This window comes from Talpa europaea (assembly GCF_964194135.1).
Source record: "Talpa europaea genome assembly, chromosome: 10".
In the NCBI taxonomy this organism is placed as follows: domain Eukaryota; kingdom Metazoa; phylum Chordata; class Mammalia; order Eulipotyphla; family Talpidae; genus Talpa; species Talpa europaea.
Genome location: NC_140077.1, coordinates 58,204,113 through 58,228,895, shown reverse-complemented (window position 1 = coordinate 58,228,895; position 24,783 = coordinate 58,204,113). Strand labels below are relative to the sequence as shown.

The 24,783-nt window shown below is 35.5% G+C and overlaps 1 protein-coding gene across 2 annotated transcripts in view; it reads left to right on the top strand.

The window, feature by feature from the left end:
- The window catches only part of PRKG1 (protein kinase cGMP-dependent 1), a gene marked incomplete at both ends in the record, with an annotated part of 1,336,641 nt that overhangs the window by 934,070 nt on the left and 377,788 nt on the right, over positions 1 to 24,783 (top strand). For both annotated transcript variants that reach the window (XM_084246048.1, XM_084246047.1), the window contains one exon: positions 11,595 to 11,658. In XM_084246048.1, the coding sequence (XP_084102174.1) occupies positions 11,595 to 11,658 (64 nt within the window). The remainder of the gene's footprint in view (positions 1 to 11,594; positions 11,659 to 24,783) is intronic.

The following is a 24,783-nucleotide window of genomic DNA, read 5'->3' as shown; positions in this document are numbered from 1 at the left end:
GGTGATAAGTGTTAATATAGTATAAAATACTTAAAATGTGATCTGTTCCTTTTTTAAATATTTATTTTTATTTATGTATACAAGAACTGGGGTGTAGGCCAGAGGTGCAGGGGGTGAGGATTCACCAGAGACAGAGTAGGGAGCCTAATGGATGGATCTATTGAAATACACTGTAGAGGGAAGCAGTGGGCAAGACAGGAGAGGTCTGCTGTGCCATGTGGGTTAGCTCCCTGGGTAGGGATCAAACTCATGCTGCAGGGGCTGGAGATAGCTCTATAGCACTGAGACTTCACCCCTGTGCCACTAGTGAGGCCTCCTTTTTTAAATTTTAACAGGTGCTCTGGCATAGGCTATTTTAAGAAATATAGTGTACAGGAATATTGCAACCTTCTGGATAAGCCACAGAGTTAAACAGATGCTAGATAGCATTTCAGAGGTAATTTAATAAAGTGGGTCATTAGTACCTCACCTCCTCATGGTCATTTTGACAAGATGCCCCAGTATCTTTTGTCCTGTTTTTGAAAGTAGCCCTTAATTTTTTTTTTTAAAAAGGCCTTATCAGTCAATAAATAACTTCATTTTCTGACTTAATCTTGAGTAAATAGCCTCAAAATATTCCTGTTGTTTCTGAAAAATTGGAAGCAAAAGCTCCTTTGCACAGACCAGGGTTGCCATAAAAAAGGGTACCCTGGCCAGGATAAAGTAGGTGACATGTAAAGAGTGGATGAGTGAAGTTTCAGCCTCCATTCATGCCCCATGCAGGTACCTTTGTGCAGCAGCAAAGTGGGATATTGCAAGTGTTACTGCTTCTAAACTTATGAGGCCAGCATTACTCTCATACCAAAACAAGATGACGGTACTACAGGAAAAGAGAATTACTCTTCTATCTCCCTGATGAACCCAGGCACAAAAATTCTCAACAAAATATTAACTGAATTCAGTAATACATTACAAGTATTACATATCATGTAAGGATGCAAGGATGGTTCACCATATGAAATCAATCAGTGTGATACAACATAGTAACAAAATGAAGAATAAAAATCATATGATCATCTTGAGAGGCAAAAGTAGCATTTAACAAAATTCATCTTCCATATATTACAAAAATTCTTATCCAATTGGGTATACTGGGAGCATACGTCACCATTATAAAGGCCATATGACAATCCCACTTCTAATATCCTACTTATTAGTGAAAAGCTGCAAGGTTTTTTTTTTTTTTAATAAGATCAGGAACAAGACAAGAGTCCCAATTTTACCTCTTTTATTCAACAAGAAGTATTGTTCAGAGCATTCAGACAAGAAATAAAAGATATCCAAATCAGAAAGAAGTAAAACTCTATTGGCAGAAAAATTCAATGACATTTTAAAAAGGAATTGAAAAAGTCAACCCTAAAATGTGTTTGGGATCACAAAATAGTTAAACAATCTTGACAAAGCATAAAGCTGGAGGCATTGCATTGCCTAGTTTTTTTTTTTTTTTTTTTTTGGTGGGACCCTCGCTGGTGGCCGGGGATCAAACTGGTGCTGCAGAGGCTGCAGGCAGCCTCGCAACCCAGCGCTCAACCGCTGTGCCACCAGGGGAGGCCCTGCATTGCCTAGTTTTGACATATGTTACAAAGCTGTAATAATCAAAGCAGCATGGTATTCACATAAAAAATGGATACAAGGATCTTTGGAGGAGAATAGAGAGTCCAGAAATAAACCAATGCATATACGGCCAATTAATTTACCACAAAGGAACTCCTCCAAAATGGGGAAGATGATATCGTCAATAAATGATGTTGGGAAAACTACAGAGCCGCACACAGAAAAATGAAACTTGTTCCCTCTCTTACACTGTGTACAAAAATTAGATAAAAATATATGAACATATGACCGGAAAGTGTAAAACTCTTAGAAAACACAGGAAGTAAGTTCTTTGACATCACACTTGATAATGAGTCACTGAGATGAAGTTATTTGCTTACCTCTTAAACATACCACCCATAGTTACAATGGTAGGAAAGTTACCTAATTAATGAGAATATACCTTTTGTCTAAATGGCAGTTGTAGGAACAGTGGTTACATGTTTTTTTTTTTAATTAGAATATTGTTAAATTTTATACCATTATTAATCATTTGAATGAAGACTTATGGAATGAATAAAGAGAAGTAGGAGCTTACATCTGAAAAGGCATGGATTTTATGACCTGTGTAGGGCAAAGCAATGTTTGACTATAACATTCAGTAGGAATGGAATAGCTAATGGCTTCAATCTCAAAACCCTTTACTTTAGAAGGCTCTCCTGTAAATTATCCTAGCAGTGTCCTTCCTTTTGATGAGGAATAAACAGATATGTCCTGACCTTCTTTAGCCTATATGTCAAGATCAGGGAATTTCCAGTCAAATAGTCCTGATTTTATTTCCAGAGTCTGCACTGACTTCTTCCCAAATCCACTTTTTTTCTACCTACCCATATTACCCAATTCTGTGTCTCATTGTTGACCAAAAGGTGTCTGTTTATAGAGAGGATATGTTTGTGGTTACGGTGCTTGATTGCACAGGAATCAGGCCTCTGCAAATGTTAGGGAGGGATCTGGAGGACTGTTAATTCAATATAAATTATTGAAAGAATTTCATTATTTTATCCCATATCTCCTTTTCCAAATAGGTTGGCAGGCTCTTTGCATTTCTTGATTTCAGAGACTTTTTTTTTTTTTTTTGGTTAATACTAGAAGTTTATAGAAGCTTTTAAATAAATTTCTGTTTATTTAAAAATTTATTGTAAAGGTGATTGCAAAGAGTCTCTGGAATCAAAATGAGAAAGAAGACAACCTTGGAAATATTTCTCTAAAAATGGGTTCTCTGCATGCACTTGCCTGGCTGGCAGCACCAGCATTCTCAGCTTGACCAAATGTTCCCTTCCTGCTCTGTGGGCATGATAGTAGAGAGACATTGAACTTTGAGGGTCTTTTGTGACTTCGAGAGGAGGGAGATGAGTGATTTTAAATATCTACTTGTAAAAGAAGGGTTGATACTCCAAATCAAATATTGCTTGATTTAAAGTGATGAAGAGATATTTTGAACATTCTTGTGTCTTCATTGACACAAGATGTGTCATATGTGACATCTTAGAAATTTTATTTTGATTATTAAAGTTCTTAAACTGTAACATTAGTACCAAAAATTGTACTAATGTATTTCTAGTGTTAATTTAGCACTTACCATGTGCCAATCTTAATACTTTATGTCCATTATTTTACTTATATCACCATAAACCTATCCAACAAGTGGGATTACCTGTCCCCTCTTTTTAAGGTGAGGCGACTGAGACCTAGAGAGGTTAAATTCTTGCCAAAGAAATAGTAAATAATTAGTATCACAGCCTATTTCAACCTGATTATCTTTTCGTTATGAAGCCCATATACTTAATGACTGCACAGTCTCCTAGGATAAGGCATTTAAATTTTATCACATAGATGATAAAATTATACTTCATGTCTCTATAATTGTTTGGTTTTTTGTCTAAAATATTTTTATAGGCAATTTTGTTTCTAATTCTCAGAATCCAGTGAGATAACAGGCAGCTATTGAAGAGTTGGAGTCACTGTGTGATGAGAATCAAGTGTTGATAGAATTAGATGTTAAGAAGGATCCATATTTTAATGCTTTATCAGTAGAAATCAATTTCTTTGGTAAGTCAGAGATTTCAGATTACATTCAATTGGTATGAGCTAGGAAGCCAATGATTCAGAAATAAATAGCAATTGTCAATGTTCTTGGCAGTAAACTTGATAAAAAATAAAAGTTGTTTTTCTTATGACAGAATAAAAAGGCTATTGTTTTCCAAGTGCTACCCAAAAATAATTAATGTAACTCTGCATACCCTGCTCTGGGCAGTGAACATGTTGAACTGTTGCCCAATTTCATTTTTGCCAAGTGATATATCTTGGCTTATAAATATGGGGCTACATATTTATAAGTATTTCTAATTACTCTGATTGTCTTTAAAAACTAAAACCTCCTGATAAAACTAAGCCTTTTGCATTGATTAAAAAAATAACAATACTTGTTCAGTATGAAAAAAATTTAAACTGTTTTTATAGGTTTCTTCCAACTGTAAAGAGTGATACTTGTCTCTCGCTCTCTTTCTCATCCCCTGTCCATGGAGTCTACCAAGAAGTCATGATCTTCCGTTGAATACTTTCAAATATAGCAGAGCTCAATTGCTTCTTACCATCTCCATTGCTTCTACTCTTTCCAACTGCCCACTGTCTCTCATGCAGTAGATTTAAATTCTAATCTGGTTTATCAGCTATTACTGTTGCCCATTTACAATTTATTTTTCATAGAGTTGGCAGAGGGATCTCTTTAATATATAAATCATATCTTGCCACACCTCAGGTAAAAAATGTCTTCACATTTCACTTCCATTAAGTCAAGTCTTACAAAGGTCTACCAGCCCCTTTGTGATGTCCCCTACCCCATACCTCTGAAAGTCTACCACTTTTCTAAACTCTCTTTGAACTAACTAAACTCTAGATACCTTTACCACATTGCTGCTTCTGTAATCCAGAAACCCTTTTTCTCCCCTGTTCCTTCCATCTGGTACTCTTTTAACTTTCCAGTCTTTTTCTCCTCTCTGATTTTGATGATATCTTACCATCTCAGTAAGGACATTCTGGAACTATAAAACTTGTCCCTCCTGTCATTATAATTTCTGTTATCCTGTTCTTCTTTTTATAATGTGATATTCTATTTCCTGTTTTGCCATATAATATATACATGATAAAGTATATTTTAGTATAACGTGCTACATGATATACTATATATATGTATATATAATATATGAAAAGTTTATATATTTTACATTTCCCTGATCTATAGGCAGGATCTTTGCTTTTGTTTGTCCATGAATCCTAAACTCCTACAGCAACATATGCCAATGAGTAAATACTCACTAAATTTTAAGGAATAAATAAGGAAATCATAATATTTTATTAAATATTATGATTTAATATTTATTAAAATATATTATTAAATATAGTTTATATTAATATATTAAATAATATTAATAAATAATATGATTTATATTATTTAGTTGTAAATATAATTGTGCACTTTATATTTTTTATTATTATGAGAATACGGTTACAAAATAGAAAAATTTGAATAACAGAAGACTGACTCAGCCAACATTAACACAATCTTCATTAACCTTTTGATGTTTTCATACATTGCTTCTCTATGCATAATTGTCAGGGTTTTTAATAAAATCAGTTATCTTATGGTATACATATTTTTATTTTTTTGTAATAGTATCTTTTAACTAGTCCATGTTTTGTAGCTTTTCATCAGCTTATCATTTTATGCAGAGAAGTACATTTTACTGATCAATAAATATGAAAAATAACCTCACTAAATGAAACACAAATCATAATAATATTGAAATGTTTTCCTTTTGTTAATTGAAATAATAGTGATTTATAATATTATGTAGGTTTCAGGTATATAACCTTTAAACCACACTTGTATTTATAACCTTATGTCCACCACTAGAATTCTAGTTTCTTTTTTATTTATTTATTTATTTATTTAATTTTTTTTATAGAGGCATGTTTTTTTTATTTATTTATTTGTTTGTTTGTTTTGTTTATACATGCACTGGGTACAGTCAGAAGCGCGGGAGGGTGAGAGAATTCACCAGAGCCAGAGCAGGGAGCAGAGCAGGCAGAAGGACCGAAGTACACTGCTGAGGGGAGCAGCGGGCGGCAGGAGAGGTCTGCGCGCCATGTGGGACCCTCCTCCGGTGGCTGGGGAGCAGCCGGGGATTGAACCGGCGCCGCAGAGGCCGCGGGCAGCTTTGCAACCCAGCGCTCAGCCGCTGCGCCACTGGGGAGGCCCTAGAATTCTAGTTTCTATGCATTACTGTGGATAATCCTTTTACTTGATTTATTTACCTGTGTACCTTCTTCACTTCTGGTAACTGCTTTTTTTGTTTTTGTAGTCAAAAAGTTCACTTTTGCTTTATAATATCACTTTAAAATTAAAATTTTATTTTATATATTTTTTACATCATTTTTCATTTTTGCACAATGTGTGCATTTTCATCTTGGTTATAGTCCCCATAGAATTCCCACCATCCTTGTTTTTGTCCTACTCCCTTCTCTCCCGCCCCCCCCCCCACATAGTGTGTCTCTGGTTTATAGTTGCTTGTTGATTTTGATTTTTACTTTATTATAGTTAGTTTTTTTTCCTGGTCCCTTATTTAGGTTTTCTAAATTCCTACTATGAGTGAGACTATCATGTATTTGTATATAATATATCACTTTAAATCGTCATAAGTCAGTGGATCTCTAACATATGCAGCTTATATAAAATTATTGACTATTAGTAGTTAAAAATAAGGATAATTGAAAATGTTTGTGAAATCACTTGAAAAACACAAAAGCAAACATATTGCATATTGACTCAAGAGCTTACTTTTTAATGAAAATTATATTTTCCAAACAGATATCTAGTGTAAAGAGAAGCTTGAGTTTATGTTTTTGCAAATCTGTCAGTTTCTGGCTTAGTAGCAGATAGCAGATTCTCATGTATGTTTGGGTATTAAATTTGCTAAATTTCTGTTTTTTTTGGTTGAGGAACATGAAGTCAGAATCACATGCCAAAGATGATGTACAGAGAAATCTACAGTAGGGAAAGAGGGAAGTAAACTAAAGGCCTTTTTGCATGACTGTGGACATTCTTAGTGCTATACTACCATAATCCCAAACATGGCAGTTTTGAAAGCTGAGATGCAATATTAAATCTGAAACCATATGAATGAATTTTTCGTATTTTATTCAGTAAAAACTGTTGGTCCATCTCATACTTTGTATGATATTTTCCCATGCTTGGTTTTGTAATGTAATTCATTGGCCAACTGGAAAATACTGGTTCACTGAGTTTTGCAGGATTTCCAATATAAAAAAATCACATTTGTTAATATCAACATGTCACCAGTTATCTCCTCAGAAAATCTTTAAGTATTGGAAAGCTGTTAAACCCATAGTAGTAGATAAGTCTTCTGACATTTTAATTTTTAATTGAATGTTTACATTTTTTATTATCAACAAATATTGCCTGCTGTTTTCCTTGAAGTATCAAGTTTATTTTGTTCTTTTACAAAAAATTGACAAATTACTTGCCTGAGTGACTATGGTGTGTTGGTCATTCCCAAGTAAAAAATGAAATTCCGTGGAAAAAAATGACAAATTCAGCTTTTAACACCAACAATTACACTAGTAATTTTCCTTGAGACAGCAATTGTGCTTCAGTATGCTTTAGAAGTATTTTACAGGTGATTGTTATTTTTCCACATGCAAGTTTAACAATATGTACCTTGTTTTGAAACTTATTAAAACAAATTTTAATATTTCATCCGAATTCTTAAAACTAACCCATTCTGCTTTCTGCAGAGGCCGTCATTTTTCTTATTGTTTAAAACTCCATATTATCTACATTTCCCTTCCTAGACAGTGAGAGGTGAGGAAGAAGATAGAAGAGAATCTGTGACTCTTTTGTTCTAATAAGTGCAGAATGAAGGGGGTGAACCATTTACTGACTAGTAGGACATGTCCATGTAGCTTTGGAAATGCACAAAGGGATGTTAAATAAAATATAAGTATGGGGCTTAGAGTATTTAGAAATAAGCAGACTGAGAACAGAAACATTGGACTTTTTGCAAAAGGTGATCTACAGGGAGATCCCTGTGGCATTCAAAGATCATGAGAAGGAACTATCCAGCTCTTTTATATTTAGGATCAGAAAAGCACAATGTGACTTGCACACATGTGAAAAGAATCCAACATTAAGTTTATTGAAGTATTATGAAGATCTTTGAGAATTTCTTGAATGTACATGTATATATGCATATGTATCTAAAACTATAAAGATACAGACATATTCTGAGAATATATACAAGAAATGTAAATAGAATCTGGGAGTGAAAATAAAGCATCATTCTATTTTTTGTAACTTTTGCTTCATTTCATTTACATTCCACCTAAATCACCATCAGTTGTTGATTCAGTAAAATAATTTATATTTATCCACAGAAAATTTAAGTATTCAAAGAAAGAAAAAATGACACAAAGTCAGCAGTGCAAATCTAGCTGGTAGAGATAGAGGGGATGGTTAAATTATTCTTTTGGCCATTCATCTAAACATTTTTCATAGTAAATTGGTTAGTAAAATCACTATATCAAATGTTATTAACATAATTGATTAATTCTAAATCATCCAAAGAAATGTAGTACTACTTTGAGTTTTACCAAGGTGTCTTTTGTCCTTTTACTGTGGAGTCTGTGACTTAGTGAGGAAAGGATTAGCTGCAGACTTTTCATCTTTTCTTCACCCATGTGGTATGACCTTAGGCAAACTCTCAGATTCCTGGTTCTCTTATAAGCAAAATGAGTGACAAAAAAACAGTGGTTATTTGATAAGGTTGTAAAAATAAAGTTTATATTATCTATAAAATATTTAGCCCAGTACCCACCAAAAAGAAAGCATCAGATCTCATTGTCTGTTATTGTCATTCCACACATTCCAAGTCCTCACTTCATTTAATTAGAAAGTTCGGTAGAAAAGCTTTGTACATGAAATCATCACTATTTTATGCTAGTTCACTTGTAACTTTAGGTCTTTTTTTAAGTTCTTAGGGGACTGAAATGTTTAAATGGATCGGCAATAATTATTTTTAATTAGCAAGTAAATTGTTATAACAAATTGTAATTTATTTATATGAACATATTCTTTCCTAGCAGTTAAATATTTTTCAAAGTTTGACCTTATAATTATTTTTTCTTAACTTTTCCAAATTACAGACATCTTTATCTTGGATTATTAGTGATTTATTATGTCCAGATTAGTGGAATCTAAGTTAATGTCTTGATGCATTTACGAGTATTCAGCAAGCATATTTCATGGTTGCAATTTCAAATTATGAACATCCTCAATTGTTTTTTTCTTGGTATTACAAGCTATTAGTGGACCTGTAATTCTTAGAAACAAAGTTAATTACATGAGAGAGCTTATCTATTATTTGGAGAAATGGAAATATTGGAATATTAAAGATGGCTACAAAAGTGTTTTTAGAGTAATTTAATGAAGTCACTTATTTTTCTGTTAACTGATTTCCATTATGTTAAATCTAGGAGTGATTCATTTGCTATTGCTAGTTTTTAGTGTTTCTTCTAAAAATTATCTTTAATTTTTATCAGTAATAAATGCTGCTGAATGTTTTGATGCATTTAAAATTCTAAAAAATCATGATGTATGTTGTATGTGTTTATATAAACATTTAATTTGTAAATGCACATAAACACACACATACATGTGCATTTACACATATATGTACATATAAAATAGAATGTTACCCAGTCATGGGAATGAAGAAACCCTTCTTTTGAGACAATTTGTATGGACCTCAAAGGCATTGTTATATTAACTGAACCAGATGAAGAAAGATAAAATTGCATGGTACCACTTAAATGTGGAGTATAAATAAAAGGTCAAACTCATAGAAACAATTGTGGAAAAGTTCTTGGCAAGCGCCAGGGGGTATGCTAGAGAATGGGGAGAGGCTGGTGAAAGGTTTCAAGCTTTCAACTCTAAGTTAAATAAACTCTGAGGACTAGAGTAAAACACAGTGACTATAATTGATAAAATTGTATTGTATAGTTGTAATGTGCTGAAAGAGTAGAACTGTCATGTACTCACACATACACAAAAGAAATGAATAAGGTAGTGGATGTGTTAATTAACTACATTGGAAGAATCCTTTCATATTTTATACAGATACCAAGGCATTTTGATGTATGCTCAAAGTATTTTTACAATTTTTTCAATGAGACCTCACAAATCTGGAAAAGTGAAAAATAAAAAAAAAATAAATGTCCTCCTAAAATTAATGTTTTTTGTTTTCATTTAGTCTGTTATATGTTGAGCAAATATTAATTTTCTCATGAGTAAGAACTTTCAAAAAAGTGAGAATTTTGTAGTATGGATTGACAAAGTATAGATTGAAATTAAATGTATAGCATAGAAATAATAGATCTGTCTAAAGGAGTCAATTATATTAAAATGAGAAAAACTCAGTTGTACTCAATTTGTGTGTTCCATAAATATCCACTGGGATAAAGCATTTTAATTATTTGTATGTTTCAGAAGAAACTGAAATATAGTTCATAAAAGAACACAAAGAGGCTAGATATTTCAACCTACATAACTCCTGGAAACAGCTTGCTGTGTCTTTCTCTGTCTCTGTGATATGTTCCATCCAGCTGCTGAAATAGACTGCCTTGTGGAAATTAAAATCCACATGGCCAAGACCACAGCAGTAAATCTGGTGGAACAGATGGTCCTGGTAAATTGTTATACCTCTGCAAGAAAAACCCTGGGAATGTTATCAGGACGCTTTACACTAAGTCATCAGAGTGACAAATTATAACTATCTGTGCTTATATGAAGGAGTATCCTATGACATCTTTCATCATTGTAATCAAGCCCAAATTATTAAAGTCAAATATCAGCTACCTAAATGTATATGCACTCATTTATAGTCTTCTCTATTCAAGCGTTGAGCTGTAATTAAATGAGAATTTGGTTCCACTTTCTGGTTAGATTTTTTCAATGGCATTTCAAGAATTATATGTTGATCTGTGTTGTTGTTTTTTTTTTCCCTTTTACTGTTTCATAGATAAAACATTTTATTGGTTTGTAAATTCAAGATCATCAGTATTTTCAGTTGCTTGCCAGTGGGGCAAAATAAGAAAACAGGATAAGAAGAAGAGAACTGCCATACTTTAGTGTGTGCAGAGTCTAGCTATTTTCTCTATCTTGTCTGCTCTGATCCTTATACAGTTCTAGGACACATTCACACATCTAAGCTTTCATAGCTCATCCAACACATTCTCCTGAGTTGTTATTTCAGAAATCACTGAGAATAAGGAACAAGGCAGATAGAGTTCCTATTTTGTAGAATTTTAATTCTACTAGGAAAGAGACTTAGGAATAAATATTTGATTCATTATCTAATTACTATTATAGTAAAGGACAAAACATGGTCTTAATAGGAGAACCTTCACTAGTTGGGAAAGACTTGGAAAGTGCCAGAAGCTTTCCAACATTGTTGAATGAATGCTTGCAGACCTGATTATATTGGTCTATCAAGGTGTGACCAAAGGTCAAGTAAGGGTTGGCTTGTCAAAAGGGGTGTGTGCATATGTATGGGGTGTGTGTGTGTGTGTATGTGTAGGTGGGAGCTGGAACTGGAAGGAATCTCGCAACAGCACACTGACAAGGTTTTATCCCGGTAGAGTGGATGCATCCAAAATTACAGAATTAAACATAGGGGGGATGTGAACTCAGTGCTGTCAAAACTCCAAGTTCTTTCTAGTACAACATGACTTCCCTATAAGTCATCAAATCATGCTTAAGTTATTGCTTGGATCTTTATCCACAGATTCTTTGCCATGAAACGCTTATGCATTTTTATTCAGATACACTGCTGAATGAAAGTAAATTGCTGTTCTTGCCTTCAGCATCATTCTGTTTTGTTTTTCAGTGTTCCGACATTCCAGAGCCTTCCTGAAGAGATCCTTAGTAAGCTTGCTGATGTCCTTGAAGAGGTAATTGTGTTTAGCCCTTGAACTTTTTGAAATGAGACCTAGCCCATCACAGCTGTGTGATGACGAATCACAGACTGCAGAGACCTTTTAAATATTTTTAAGCTTTTGGATGAGCTGTATATTTGGCTTCAAATAAAAAGCAGCTCAGCATATCCGACATTTATACACAATTAGAAATGTGCAAATCAACTTAACTACAGAGAGGAAAACTTTTCATTGCAGCATATACAATGTTACTTTGACTTCCAAGAATGGGACATGACATATTTCTCCTTTATTTCAGTCAATGTAAAGCACAATTGTAGTAACTACCACTCTGAAATTTCAGAACAGTAAATTTACAACAGAAAATAGTAGTTGGGTATACATTTTATTAGCATAATAGTATATGTTATGCACATAATTTTATGCCTAATATGAAAGTCTACTCTTGGCTTCCTTTCCTTTGAAGCCATGAATTTGCAGAAGAAAAACAATATTCGTTAGACTATTTAATAGTAGCTTTTAAAGGACTTTTCAAAGGAAAGTTAATAAGGTAAACAGAAGTGAAATGAGATGTAAATGGTTAGTCTTCAGGCAAAGGATGGTTTAGGAATGTGTTTCCTACCTGAATCTTTCTGGTGTGTTAATTTCCCCTTTTATTCTTCAGGGTGCTTAAAATAATACTTCATATTGATTGTTTTATCTGTTCTACAAATATTTATTGAATTCCCACTGAGTTGCAGGCTCTCTTGGGCACTGGGAATCTAGCAATGAAAAAACACAGCAAAAAATAAATCTATGTTTTCTTGAAGTTTACATTTTTTCAGTGGGGGCCACACAGGAGATTTGACATTAGCAATCTCAAGTCTAAGTCAAACAGACAAGGAAGAGTTAAATCAAGATTAAATACTATGAAAGAGACTATGATGTATTCAATAGCGATAAAGGCTAAAGGGAAGAATTGAAGCAGGGTAATGAGGGCATGTGGAATTCAGGGATTAGTGCTTGTAACCAGAATTGTTGATTGAATAAAGAGGTGATAAAGTGTGGGAGTTGAGGAAAGAGCTCATAAAAAGGTTCCAGGAAGATTATGCCTGAGGAGTGCCAGGTATAGCCAGGGAATCAGTGTCACAGGGTTGAAGTCAGGGGTTAGAAGACAACAGTAGGAACAGGCAAATTTTTTAGGATCATTTAGATCATTATAATTAATTTGGCTTTTACTTGGTGAGATGAAGGCCATGGCTCACTCTAAGCATAGCACTGAAATTATGCGACTTAACTTTTTAATAAGAAAGCTGTAGCTGCTATGTTGAGAAATGAGTAAGTCAGGTGTTGCAATAATCCAAGAGAGAAATGGTGGTGGTTTGTTCACTCTGTTAAAAAGAAATTGAAAAATAGATTCTGAATGCATTTTGAAGCTTAGAGATCAAAAGCTTTTCTGTTATAGTAGATGTGTGGCATGAGAAAGAAGTCAAGGACGAGTTTAACATTTCTGGCAGGTATAACTGGGGGGATGGAGTTAGTCACTGAAATAGAGAAAACTATAGAGATATGAGGACCTCCCTGGTGGCACAGGCGGTTGAGCACAGCACTGTGAAGCTGTCTGCAGCCTCTGCAGTGCCGGTTTGATCCCCGCCGCCTTGGAGCAACCCACATGGTGAGCAGACCTCTCCTGTCTCGCCCGCTGCTCTCCTCAGCAGTGTATTTCATCTGTCTGCCTGTTCTGTTCCCTGCTGTGTCTCTGGTGAATCCTCTCACCCTCCTGCACATCTGGACTGTACCCCAGTTCTTGTATAAATGAAAATAAATCTTAAAAAAAAAAGACTATAGAGAGATGACATTGGGGGTGGAAAGTTTAGATACTCAGGGAAAATCAGAAGTTTAGGGGTCTTTGGCAGGTGGATGGTGTATTGTAATATTGTATAACTGGGAGCTGTTGACCATCTGGGTTTGCTCTGGGGAGCATAAGTGGATGACTACTAGGCAGAACTGTGCAGCAGGTAGCAGCCATCAATTGGAATAATAGCACAAATGGATTTAAAAAACATAGTACTGAGAGAAAAAATGCAAAACCACAAATATTTAACATAGTTAATGAAATGTCATTTTGCTAAGTTTCATCACAAACAAAATATCACGCATTAGATACATGTGGATGGTAGATAGCAGAATGGGTCCGTGATCGCAAAGGGAATCAAGGAAAGAAAATGGAAAGAGAAAAAAGTCTTAGTGGCTGAATCTCAAAGTTTCACTTTAAGAGATGAGGAAATATTACTGCTTATAAAAGTAGAAGCATAACTAAAAGAATTTTGTGCCTTGAAATCGAAGAGAAGAAAGTGTTTCAAGTAAGCTTGCTTTTGAGTTTTGTTGAAAAAGGCCAGGAGAGAATTGGGTTGGTAGGTGGGAAGAGGAGGAAGGGGTTGGAGAGAATTGTTGTAGCACAGGAGACAGAGAAGCAGGAGGGAAAGAGGAGGTTTGTACAAGCAGCATCTTGAATATCATCACAATGGGAAAGGGGCTCTGATATCTAAAGAAACAGTGAGGCAGAGTTACTACGTACATGAGTAATTAGGTGAGTTGATGAGGTGCTTGAAACTGTGGAGAACCTATTCTGCTGTCCTGTATTTTCTCCATGACCTATAATGCAAGTCAGTAGACAATGAGGTAAGGGTAGAGGTCTGAGGATGGAGGAGAGAGTATGAGAAAAATGGGTGAGTGAATGGATTAGGAAAACACACAGCTTGATTGCCAGCCATCATTCAGGCCCTACTTGACATTAGCAATCTCAAATCTAAGTCAAACAGGCAAGGTAGAGTTAAATTAAGGCTTGAAATAGGCAAAAGAGACAGGAGTGTCCAGGAAATTTTTCTGTTCTCCTCTAATTTCTTCTCAGGCTAATTGAGAAATCAAAACATCAGACATATTAGTAGAGAAAAAAGTCATTTTAATTATGTACAAACAGGGTCTCTACATAAGGAATGAGGATTCCCGTTTCAGTAGGGGTGATGAGGGTTATATCCTGAGCTGAAGAATGGGGTAGGGGCCTGGGATTTCAAGCAGCAAGGATGGGGTCTCACATGAATGAAGAGCAGATGCTCTGTAATTACATGTTTGCCTTGCCATATGGGTAGGCTTCTCTTATAGAAAAGTTATTTCTGGATATAACCCTCAACCTAGGTAATATTTTCAATTTTCACTCTTCTATAATAGATGGTTAAGGGAGTGTAAACATTTTTCCTGAGTCTGCAGGTCCTCAACTGACTTCTGTTTGAAATAATTCATATGTCAGAGTGACACATCTTGGGGAGACTTGTTCTGAGCACCTTTGGAGGTCACACTTAGCCATGTTATAATAAAAGGCAGGAGGATTTTAAGTGCTGCGGTGAGCTAGGAGAAAATTATTCTAGGAATAATTCAGTAGGGGTACTCCTATAGAGAGGAGATTGGTTAATGTGATTAAGTCATCTTTGTTTGCTAATTGTCAATTTTAGAAGTTCAAGTCTTACCCTTCCACAGAGATTAGATAGAGGCTCTGTCTCCTTTGATTACATTTTTGAGGAATGGCTCTTAGGTCCTTGAGGAAGATATTCCTGAGCTGTGAAGCTGACAGTGAGCTGGAAGAAAACTTGTTAAGATGCAGACAGAGAATTTATAATCATAGGTTTTCTAAAGAAAATGCTCTGTTAAAAAGGGAGATCAGGAAACTAGAGTCAGGACGAAATCTGTTCAAAGTTTAGTCAAGCTGAGGGAAATGGTGAGTCTGTCTTGGTTACTAGCCTGTTCGGTTGGCTGTTTTTTGCAACCCCATTTATTTGCTTAGATTCTGGCTACAAGTAGGCAGAGATTTGGATTTAGCTAGAACTGGCATTTTGTCAAGGGAAGATGAGTGGTTGAGGGAGGGAGCCTGTGAAAGAATGCTTCTAATGATTGACCCTGGAATTCAAATTCAGCGAGGAGCAGAGCCCAGGAATAGCAAGGGCCAGTGAGATCAATGGATTTTAACCTCATGAGGTGGAGTAAGTTTTGCAGTCATGCTGCAATAAGGATGAATTGGAAAGTTACTAAAAAATGTATTTGTCTGTAGGTGCTAACTCTACAAATAATTCTATGCTCTGTATCACTTCAAAGGTTCCTCTATACACATCCTTAGATCGAGACCTATCAGAGTGAGATTTCCTCACTCTGATAGATTGGTCTCCCTCCTGTTATATGTGAACACAGAATGAAGCAGAAAGCACATTAGATTCCTCTGTTCAACTATAAAAAAATCATGAGAAAAAAATACTGCTGTATTTTTCTCTGAATTTGCTGACCACTACACATGCAGCTGCTCTGTAAACGCAGAACTGCTTTTCCCAATTCATCTTGGGCTTTTTGCTTTCCTTGTGAATACATTGAGAAACTCTCTTATGACCTTTTCCTTTTAAAAATGAAACAGCTAAAGCACAAATTTACGAACAACAAACAAGTCCCTTCAGTGAGAGAAAAAACATTGCAATCCTTTAATCATTTTCTTTCTTTTCCACAGCTGTGGAAGCATTTGCTATGTTTTGCAAAAACAATAGCCATAGTTCTATAAATAATTCTGGCCAAAGAAATATTTTAGTATTTTATGTCAGATTTTCTCATCAGAAGATGCCTTAATTTATGTTTGGATTGTTCTAGCTACAGTACAGTCTATACCAATGCTATGTGAAAATGGAAACAGATGATTAAGTGCCTACACATTTGTTTAGGAGGACATAAAAAATGAAGTAAACAGACAAAATAAAGCACCCAATGCATGAAAGTGTTCAACTCAAGTAGAATAAACAAGCACAATGAGAAATTAGATTAAATTATGTATCAGATAGAGAGAAACAAATTTGGAAGAACAAAAGCAATACCAATGTCACATAACATTAAAGGGAAATGTGCTTGCATAATAATTGAGTCATCTTTTTTCCTGCAAATAATCTGCAAGAAGATAAAAGAATCCCAGATAATCTTGAAGAGAAAGCAATATTATTACAGCATTCACCAGAGAAATTTGCAGCCTGATTTGTTGGACAAATATTTATGGAGCATCTCCTGTGCCAGGAATTATTTCAAGCTCTGGGGATTCAGAACCCTGTTCTTCCATAGCATGTGCTCCAGCAGAGGGTGAGGGTGAGAAGTAAAGAAGAAAAATAGCATCAAGTGATTAAACCACTCTGTATTGAATTATTATGGGATGAGGTCTTTGAGGAAGTGATATTTAAGCTGAAATCTAAATACATGATTGGAGAGGACATGAATTCCAGGCAAAGGAAAGAGCAGGTATAAGGTCTTTAAAGGAGTGAGTTTGCTTAACTTAAGGAACAAAAAGAAGGTTTGTAGTGGGGCAAGATGAGGTCAGAAAAAATTAGGCAAGGCCAGATGGCAGAGGGCTCTGCTGGTTATGATAAAGAGTTTGGTTTTATTCTAAACACCATGGACAGATTTGGAGGAGTGTAATTTGTAAAAGTGACATGATCTAAATTATGTTTTAAAAATATCTTTCTGGCTAGTGTGAGAAGAATGAATTAGAGAGGGACAGATTAGTTAGAGGCCTGTGCAAAATAACCCAGATGAGGGTGGATGGTTGCATGTAGATTTATTTGTTTCTTGACTATTCTTGCCTGTATGTATGATGAACCAGTACTCACGGCAGAAGGGAAAACAATTCAAAGATGTCCCCTTTGGGATGCAGGAATTGAGAGAAAAACGTGTGAGTAGATAATATAAGGAGTAAATATAATGTTATTGAAATGATTTATGATGGCACACAGAACTAGAGCACAAATGTATGGTACTTGGGGCATCTTTTTTTTTTTTTATAGAGGCATGTTTTTATTTATTTATTTGTTTGTTTGTTTATACATGCACTGGGTTCAGTCAGAAGCGTGGGAGGGTGAGAGAATTCACCAGAGCGGGAGGCAGAGCAGGCAGAAGGACCGAAGTACACTGCTGAGGGGAGCAGCGGGCGGCAGGAGAGGTCTGCGCGCCATGTGGGACCCTCCTCCGGTGGCCGGGGAGCAGCCGGGGATCGAACCGGCGCCGCAGAGGCCGCGGGCAGCTTCGCAACCCAGCACTCAACCGCTGCGCCACTGGGGAGGCCCTACTTGGGGCATCTTAACGTGGAGCTGACAAAGAAATCTTTGTAGGAGTCATTTCTGCCATGACCCACCCCAGTCCTGACCTCTTCACCTCTGTAATTTCTAGCATGGATGTGCCCACTTGTGCGTTCCTCTGCAGGGATTACAAAACAGGAACTAATCTCCTTATATTGAGGGTAGCAAATTAGTGCCCATTTCTCACTTTCATTTGTATCACATAGTAAAATATTTCCTTTTTAAATTATATATCCGATACCTTTTTCAGGAGCATATAAAAGTTTTCTGTAGTCCCTTTGAAAAGTTGTGTATATGCATGGATATGAGGAGGTTCGTGGTGAAAAGTCTGTCCACATCAAGCCCAGTGATCTCAGTATCTTCCTCAGTTGTCATTTGTAAGACAAGTTGAAATGATTTATGACTCCCTAATTAGTCACCTTTATTGTCACCGTAGACTGTTCTTCTCATTCCAAATCTGACTCAAATTAAGTCCTAAGTATCAGAGATCATGTTAGGAGTTTGAGATTGGATTTGTTAGAGAAGTCATTTTATAATTGGTAACATAAATTTGAAGATAATATTTAGGTACATGTAAGAAATAATAAGCTCTGAATGTATGAACTGGTATCCTTAACCCCTGTATTATAACATATATTACAGTGAAGATATATATCTGAATTAATTAGTAAAGTGTTGGAATTTATTCGGAAAGTTACAGTAGTAACTACTGGGTACAGAATGGGGAAATGAAAAGAACTATGAAATTATAAGATAGGATCTAATCTTTTCTTTCTTATAAACTAATGTTTTCCTTTTTTATGTACACATGATTATTTTCTAGAAATTTCATTTTTTTCCCAAATGGATGGAACAGCCCCAAGCTAATCTTCAAATGAAAAGTAACTCCCTAGAGCACTTACCTATCCAAATATGATGGAGAAATAGTCTGAATAAACCCAACATCTTATAATATATTCAAATATTAGCACAGTGGTTACATCTTCAGTGGAAATGACTAGCAAAAATTTTTCTAATAGAGTAGAGAAGCAGAGAATAACCTACTATCTTGTCACAAAGTATGCTTACATATTAATTTGGGTAGAAGTTGTGCTTTCATCAATAAGGGTGGAAAGATTTAGATAACTTAAGGAATGTAGCTCTTTTTTGAAAATGCCAGATTGAAGAATCAAATTAAGACAACAAATTCACTTTCTCCCACCTGGTATAATATGTTTTTCAGTTGTGTGACTAGAAATGGAGCTTGTGTGCTTTATATAAACCTCCTGAGTTTTAAATAGAAAATAAAGCACATCAGAACCACTTTGTTGTATTAAAATATGTTTCATGTCCAACTCTATCTTTGGAACATTGAATTTGATTTTCTTAGAATAAAAAATCTCCTTGCTTCACCATCTTTTTAAGATCTTTCTACCTTCAGGTCTGTAACTTTACATGATTGGATCTTGCATACATTTGAACCTAATTAATAGTTCCTTTTGGCTTGTTATCCTATCTGGAAGTTACTTATGTTTTTGTTTTGGGGATATTTATATATACTGCTATGATCCTGACAAAGTCTTAGACAAAGAACATTCCTCAAACTTCTTAAATTATTGAAAGGGGCATGATGAGAAAGTGCAAGTGGACAAAAAGCAAGGAAAGGAAACATTGTAAATTCATTATTTTTGAATAATATGGTAGGAAGCAAATATTAGACTATGTAGTTCATGTACCATCTTTGGAGAAGGAAGTTAATGTAATAGAGGTATTCCTCTTTGCTTCAAGGTCCAGCAGAGTTGATTAAATACTTATTTTTTTAGTTGTGCAGCTATTCTTTGGTATTAGTGTACCATGTTAACATCTTCTTAGATTTCTTTCCATTTTCTCCAATTTTAATACAGGAGAAAATTCCTGACTTGAAATAAGTTATTGGAATGCAGCGAAGCTTTCTCTTTTTATCACTCTAAACAGACATCAGTTTCAGGAAAGAAACTGATTTTCTTTCATGAAAAAAACTGATTTTCTTTCCTGAAACTGATGGAGTAGACAGGGGCATTATTAGTTTTCTTGGAAATGTGTTGTAAAGACTAACTTTTTCTTCCTTTAGGTTTGGTTCTTGCAATTCAAAGTCAAGCTGGAGGGAATTCAAAGAACTTGTTCTTTCTCAATTGCTTTGACCTAAATGACTTTGAATTTATAGAGTTAACTATTTCTCTTGCTCCTCTCAGGCCTTCCTATGGGCCAAATGGTTGCCTTTGAAGGAAAAGGAAGTAGTAGGGAGAGATATAGAGTGAGGGCGAGAGAAAGTGGCAGGATGAAGAGATTTAAAAATAAAAATAAAACTCACTGCTTAATATTAATATGTTCATCTAATATATATCCATGCGGAATAGGAGACCATGCATATCAAATATGTGATAAGGAATCTATGTTAAGTTTTTCCAGAAAAACAGAACCAATAGGATGTATATAGAGAGAGGCAGGCAATTTAGCTTAAGGAATTGGCTCATGTTATTAGGGAGAATAACAAATTCAAAATATGCAAAATGGGTTGACAGGATGGAGACCAAAGAAGAGCTGATTCTGTGGCTCAAGGGTTCAAGTCTGAAGATCGTCTGCTGGCAGAATTCTTTCTTGCTCAGTCTTTTTTCTGTTAAGATGTCAATTGATTGAATGAGTTAGCCTACCCTCATGATGGAGAACAATTTGCTTTATTCAAAGTCCATTTATTTATTTATTTTGAAAAGATTTATTTTTTTATACCAGTACTGGGGTACAGGCCAGAGGCACAGGAGAATGAGAGGATTCACCAGAGACAGAGCAGGGAGCAGAACAGGTAGAAGGACCTAAGTACACTGCTGAGGGGAGCAGCGGGCGAGACAGGAGAGGTCTGCCATGCCATGTGGGTTTCTTCCTGGCCAGGAATTGAACCCGCGCTGCAGAGCGCTGTGCTCAGCCCGCTGTGCCACCTGGGAGGCCCATAAAGTCCATTAATTTAAATGTTAATCTCATCCACAAAAAGTACATCTTCGTAGGAAAATCAAGAGTAGTATTTGGCTGACTATCAGGGCACCAAGGTCCAAATAATTTGATACAGAAAATTAACCACCACAGGTTTTTATCTCAATTATATAAAGAACATTTTCAGCTCACAAAAATAGATACTTAAGTTTTAAAATTTGAAAATGAGATGAATACAGTTCTCTGAAGGAGATACACGAAAGCCCAATAAGCACATGAAAAGAAGTTCAATTTTAAATCATTAAGGGAGTATAAATCAAAGCTATGATGATGAAAAAGGCAGGCAGTGACAAATGTTGGCAAGGATATAGAGGAATTAGAGTTCTTGTATATTGCTGGCTGTCTAGTTAATGGTATAGTAGCATCTTTGAAAAACTATTTGGCAACTCAATATTAAACATAGGGTTACCATGTGACCCACCAATTCTATATCTAGAGGTTTACCTAAGAGAATTTGAAACATGTCCATTTCACTTATAGGAGGAATATAGGGTAACCAAATAAGGGATTAGGGGAAAAATAATAACAATAAAAAACACAACACAACAAAACAAAAATAAGCAGGCAACTATAAATCAGAGGCTTTCTGCAGGGGAGGGGAGGGAGAGGGATCAAAATGAGAGTGGGAAGAGCACAAGGGACTATGGTGATGGTTTATGGGTGAATTGTTGGTGGAAATTCTATGGGGTCTACATCTGAGAAAAGAAAGCAAACATTGTACAAAAATGAACAGTGATATAAAATATATGTAAATAAAATAAAAAACAAATATGTCGACAGAAAAACTTGTACATAAATGTTCATAGCAGCGTTATTAATCATATCCCAAAAGTAGAAACAATGAAATGTCCTTCACCTGGACAATGGATAAATAAAATGTGATAGACTCATACAAGGGCATTGCATTTGACTATAAAAAGAAGTGCTTTACATGCTCCCACATGGGTAACTTGAAAACATTACATGAAGTGAAAGTTAAATGCCACGAATTGTATGATTCTGTTTATAGGAAATGTCCAGAAAAGACAAACTGATGGAGGCAGGAAGCAATTTAGAGGTTGTTTAGGTCTGGGAGGATGACGTGATGGGTAGTGACTACTTATCTGATGGGTTACTTTTTAGTGATGAAATATTCTGAAATTAGATTTTAGTAATGGTTGCATAGCTATTTGAATTTGCTAAAAGCCTTTGCATTTCATACATTAAATGGGTGAGTTTTTATAATGTATGAATTGTATTTTAAGGAAGCTGTTAAAAAAGTAAACATGGTATTTTATTCTAGTCTATAACTTCAATGAAAGAAACATTTGCAAAGAAAATGTGGACTTGATAGTGTTAATTTCGGTGGGATTGTAACAGGGCAGGTGAAGGTTGTCTGAGTTTCTGACCCATATATTTCTATTTAAACTAAGAATTGACTGATAAGTAGAGCTTTGTGGAAAGAGTGAGGATTGTCTGAGAGGAGTATAGAGGTAGCTTCTGAGAGAAGAAAGCATTACAAGAATCCCTTGAGGTTGGAAGGAGAAAATAATACTTCTCTCTTTGTATCCAATGAACAAACAGTGTATCTTGATCTTGCTCTATAAGGATTTAGACAATTCTTTCTCACCCTGACCTCTCCCTTTTAAATTCCATGTTTGGCTTATTACATAGTATACCTTATTCCACATTTCCATTCACAGCTTTTTTGTTTGTCTCCAACTCAGCTTATGTGAGTTGAGTCAGTGGCCTGACAGAGATTGAAAATATCTCATTAAGGCCTCCCCAGTGGCGCAGTGGTTGAACGCTGGGTTGCAAAGCTGCCAGCAGCTTCTGCAGTGCCGGTTCGATCCCCGGCTGCTCCCCGGCCACTGGAGGAGGGTCCCACATGGCGCGCAGACCTCTCCTGCCGCCCGCTGCTCCCCTCAGCAGTGTACTTCGGTCCTTCTGCCTGCTCTGCTCCCCACTCTGGCTCTGGTGAATTCTCTCACCCTTCTGTGCTTCTGACTGTACCCAGTGCTTGTATAAATAAATAAATAAATCTTAAAAAAAAAAAAAAGAAAATATCTCATTAGCCTGGAATAATTGGTATAATTCACTAAGAGGAAGTAACAGGAGAAAAGTATAGTTTTGCCCCCAATAAATAGGAAAAACAATCCAAATGTATAATATCAAAGATATGGCGGAATATAGCTAATATTACTGGAAAAAAAATAGAAGAAAACACTTAAAGTAACAGTAATTTGTCCTGCAGAAGACTTTGGGGAGGGTTTTGGATTTCTTTTTAACTTTGTAGACTATATTAGAGGATGGGGAAGTTAAGAAGATAGGAAGCTCTAAAAATAGTAAGACGGGGCAAATTCAATCCTTCATTTATCAAAGGGGAAGGGTAGCAGTTTCTGTCTCTTTTATTGCTGTGGGTCTTAAATAGTGTAATATAAAATTATTAAATATGTAAACACGTAAGTTCCGATGTCAATCAGCAGTATTTACAACACTTTTTACATATTGGCACCTATAAAATATATTTATTTTGCACACACTGAGATTAACCAATAAGATTCCTCAGGACTGGAGAAGACTGATCAGAGATTTTGGCTGTCCCAAATCCTACTGGACTCTCTATCTAGAGGGCTGAGAAGGAATTTGTATGCCTGGAGATGTCTTTGGTTGTTTCAATGTTGGGTGACAATAGCAGGGTGTTGCCACTGACCTCTAGTGGATGGAGGCCAGACCTCTACTAAATATCTGTGGTGCATAGGACAGTTCTACAGCAGTGATCCTGCCCCAAATGTCAATGGTGCAGAAACTGAGAAATCTTGTCATAGCCCATAGATATGGCACCACTTGGCCAACTCTGTTAAAAGTATTAAGGAAATAAAATAAGGTAATATGGTAGAGAGTTCTTGACAGAAGTAGGCTACTTTAGCCAGCACGGGTAGGAAGGTTATCTCTGAAATGGTGACCTTTGTTTGACAGCCAGGCAAATAATATGAACAGTAAAGTACAATACAAAATGTTAAATATTAACAAAACTAACATATATTTGAAAAGCTTCAGTGTAGAAGAGATTTATTTAGGATGTTGTGGATACTTCTGAGTTGATTTGATGCTTGAACAATATTGACTGACTTTTCAGCTTCTGCCTAACTCTGAGATTCCACATAATTGCATTCTCAACAAGGACCTATCTTGTTCTGAGCTGCATCATTTCATTTTTCCCCTTTAGGGAGTTCTTTCTCCCATATCTCCTAGATCAATTTGGCTATTGTTATATAAAAAGAAATACGTACTTGTTCTATTGCTATAAGCTGATCTTTAATTTTGTAAAGATTTACCCCATTAGATTTTATGTTTCTTAGAGGCAAGAACTATATTGATAATTCTTTTCAGTGGGTACATGTAAGCAACTGATAAAAACAAAACTAATACCTTCTACTTGTTGATGCCAACTGGCAGCCAGGCTAAGGACATCTGTTTAATACTATCTGAGGTAAACACTATTACTATAACTATTCCCAATTTATAGTTGGGGAACTGAGGTTCATGTATATAGCTAAATGAATGGGAAGATATCTTACCCCATGCAATCTTACACTGAATTGATACCTTTCATTACTAATTACATTGCATTTTGAAAATATGTGGAATAAATGAAAAAGAAAAAAAAATATTTTCCCACCCTTCACTTTCTTATAAATAGGAGATGTTTGCTTTAAAAAAGGTTTACTGTTATTTATTTTTTGGGGAGTACTAATTAGTTTTCCCCCTAGTCAGCATTTTTAATTTGTTGTGACAGGAATCTATTTTATGCTATCCTCAAAAACAGGGCATTCCTAGTTATTTTATCATCAGAATATGTATGCCTTCCTGCATGCTGCTTGTAATTCATTAAAATGCATGTCTTTTGCAAATAGGAAACCAATCTGTAATAAATCAACACTCTAGAAAATTTTCATCGAAAGTGCTTTCAATTGTTGCAACCTAAGAATATATAAATCTGTTTCGTACTTGTGATTTGCTGCTGCTT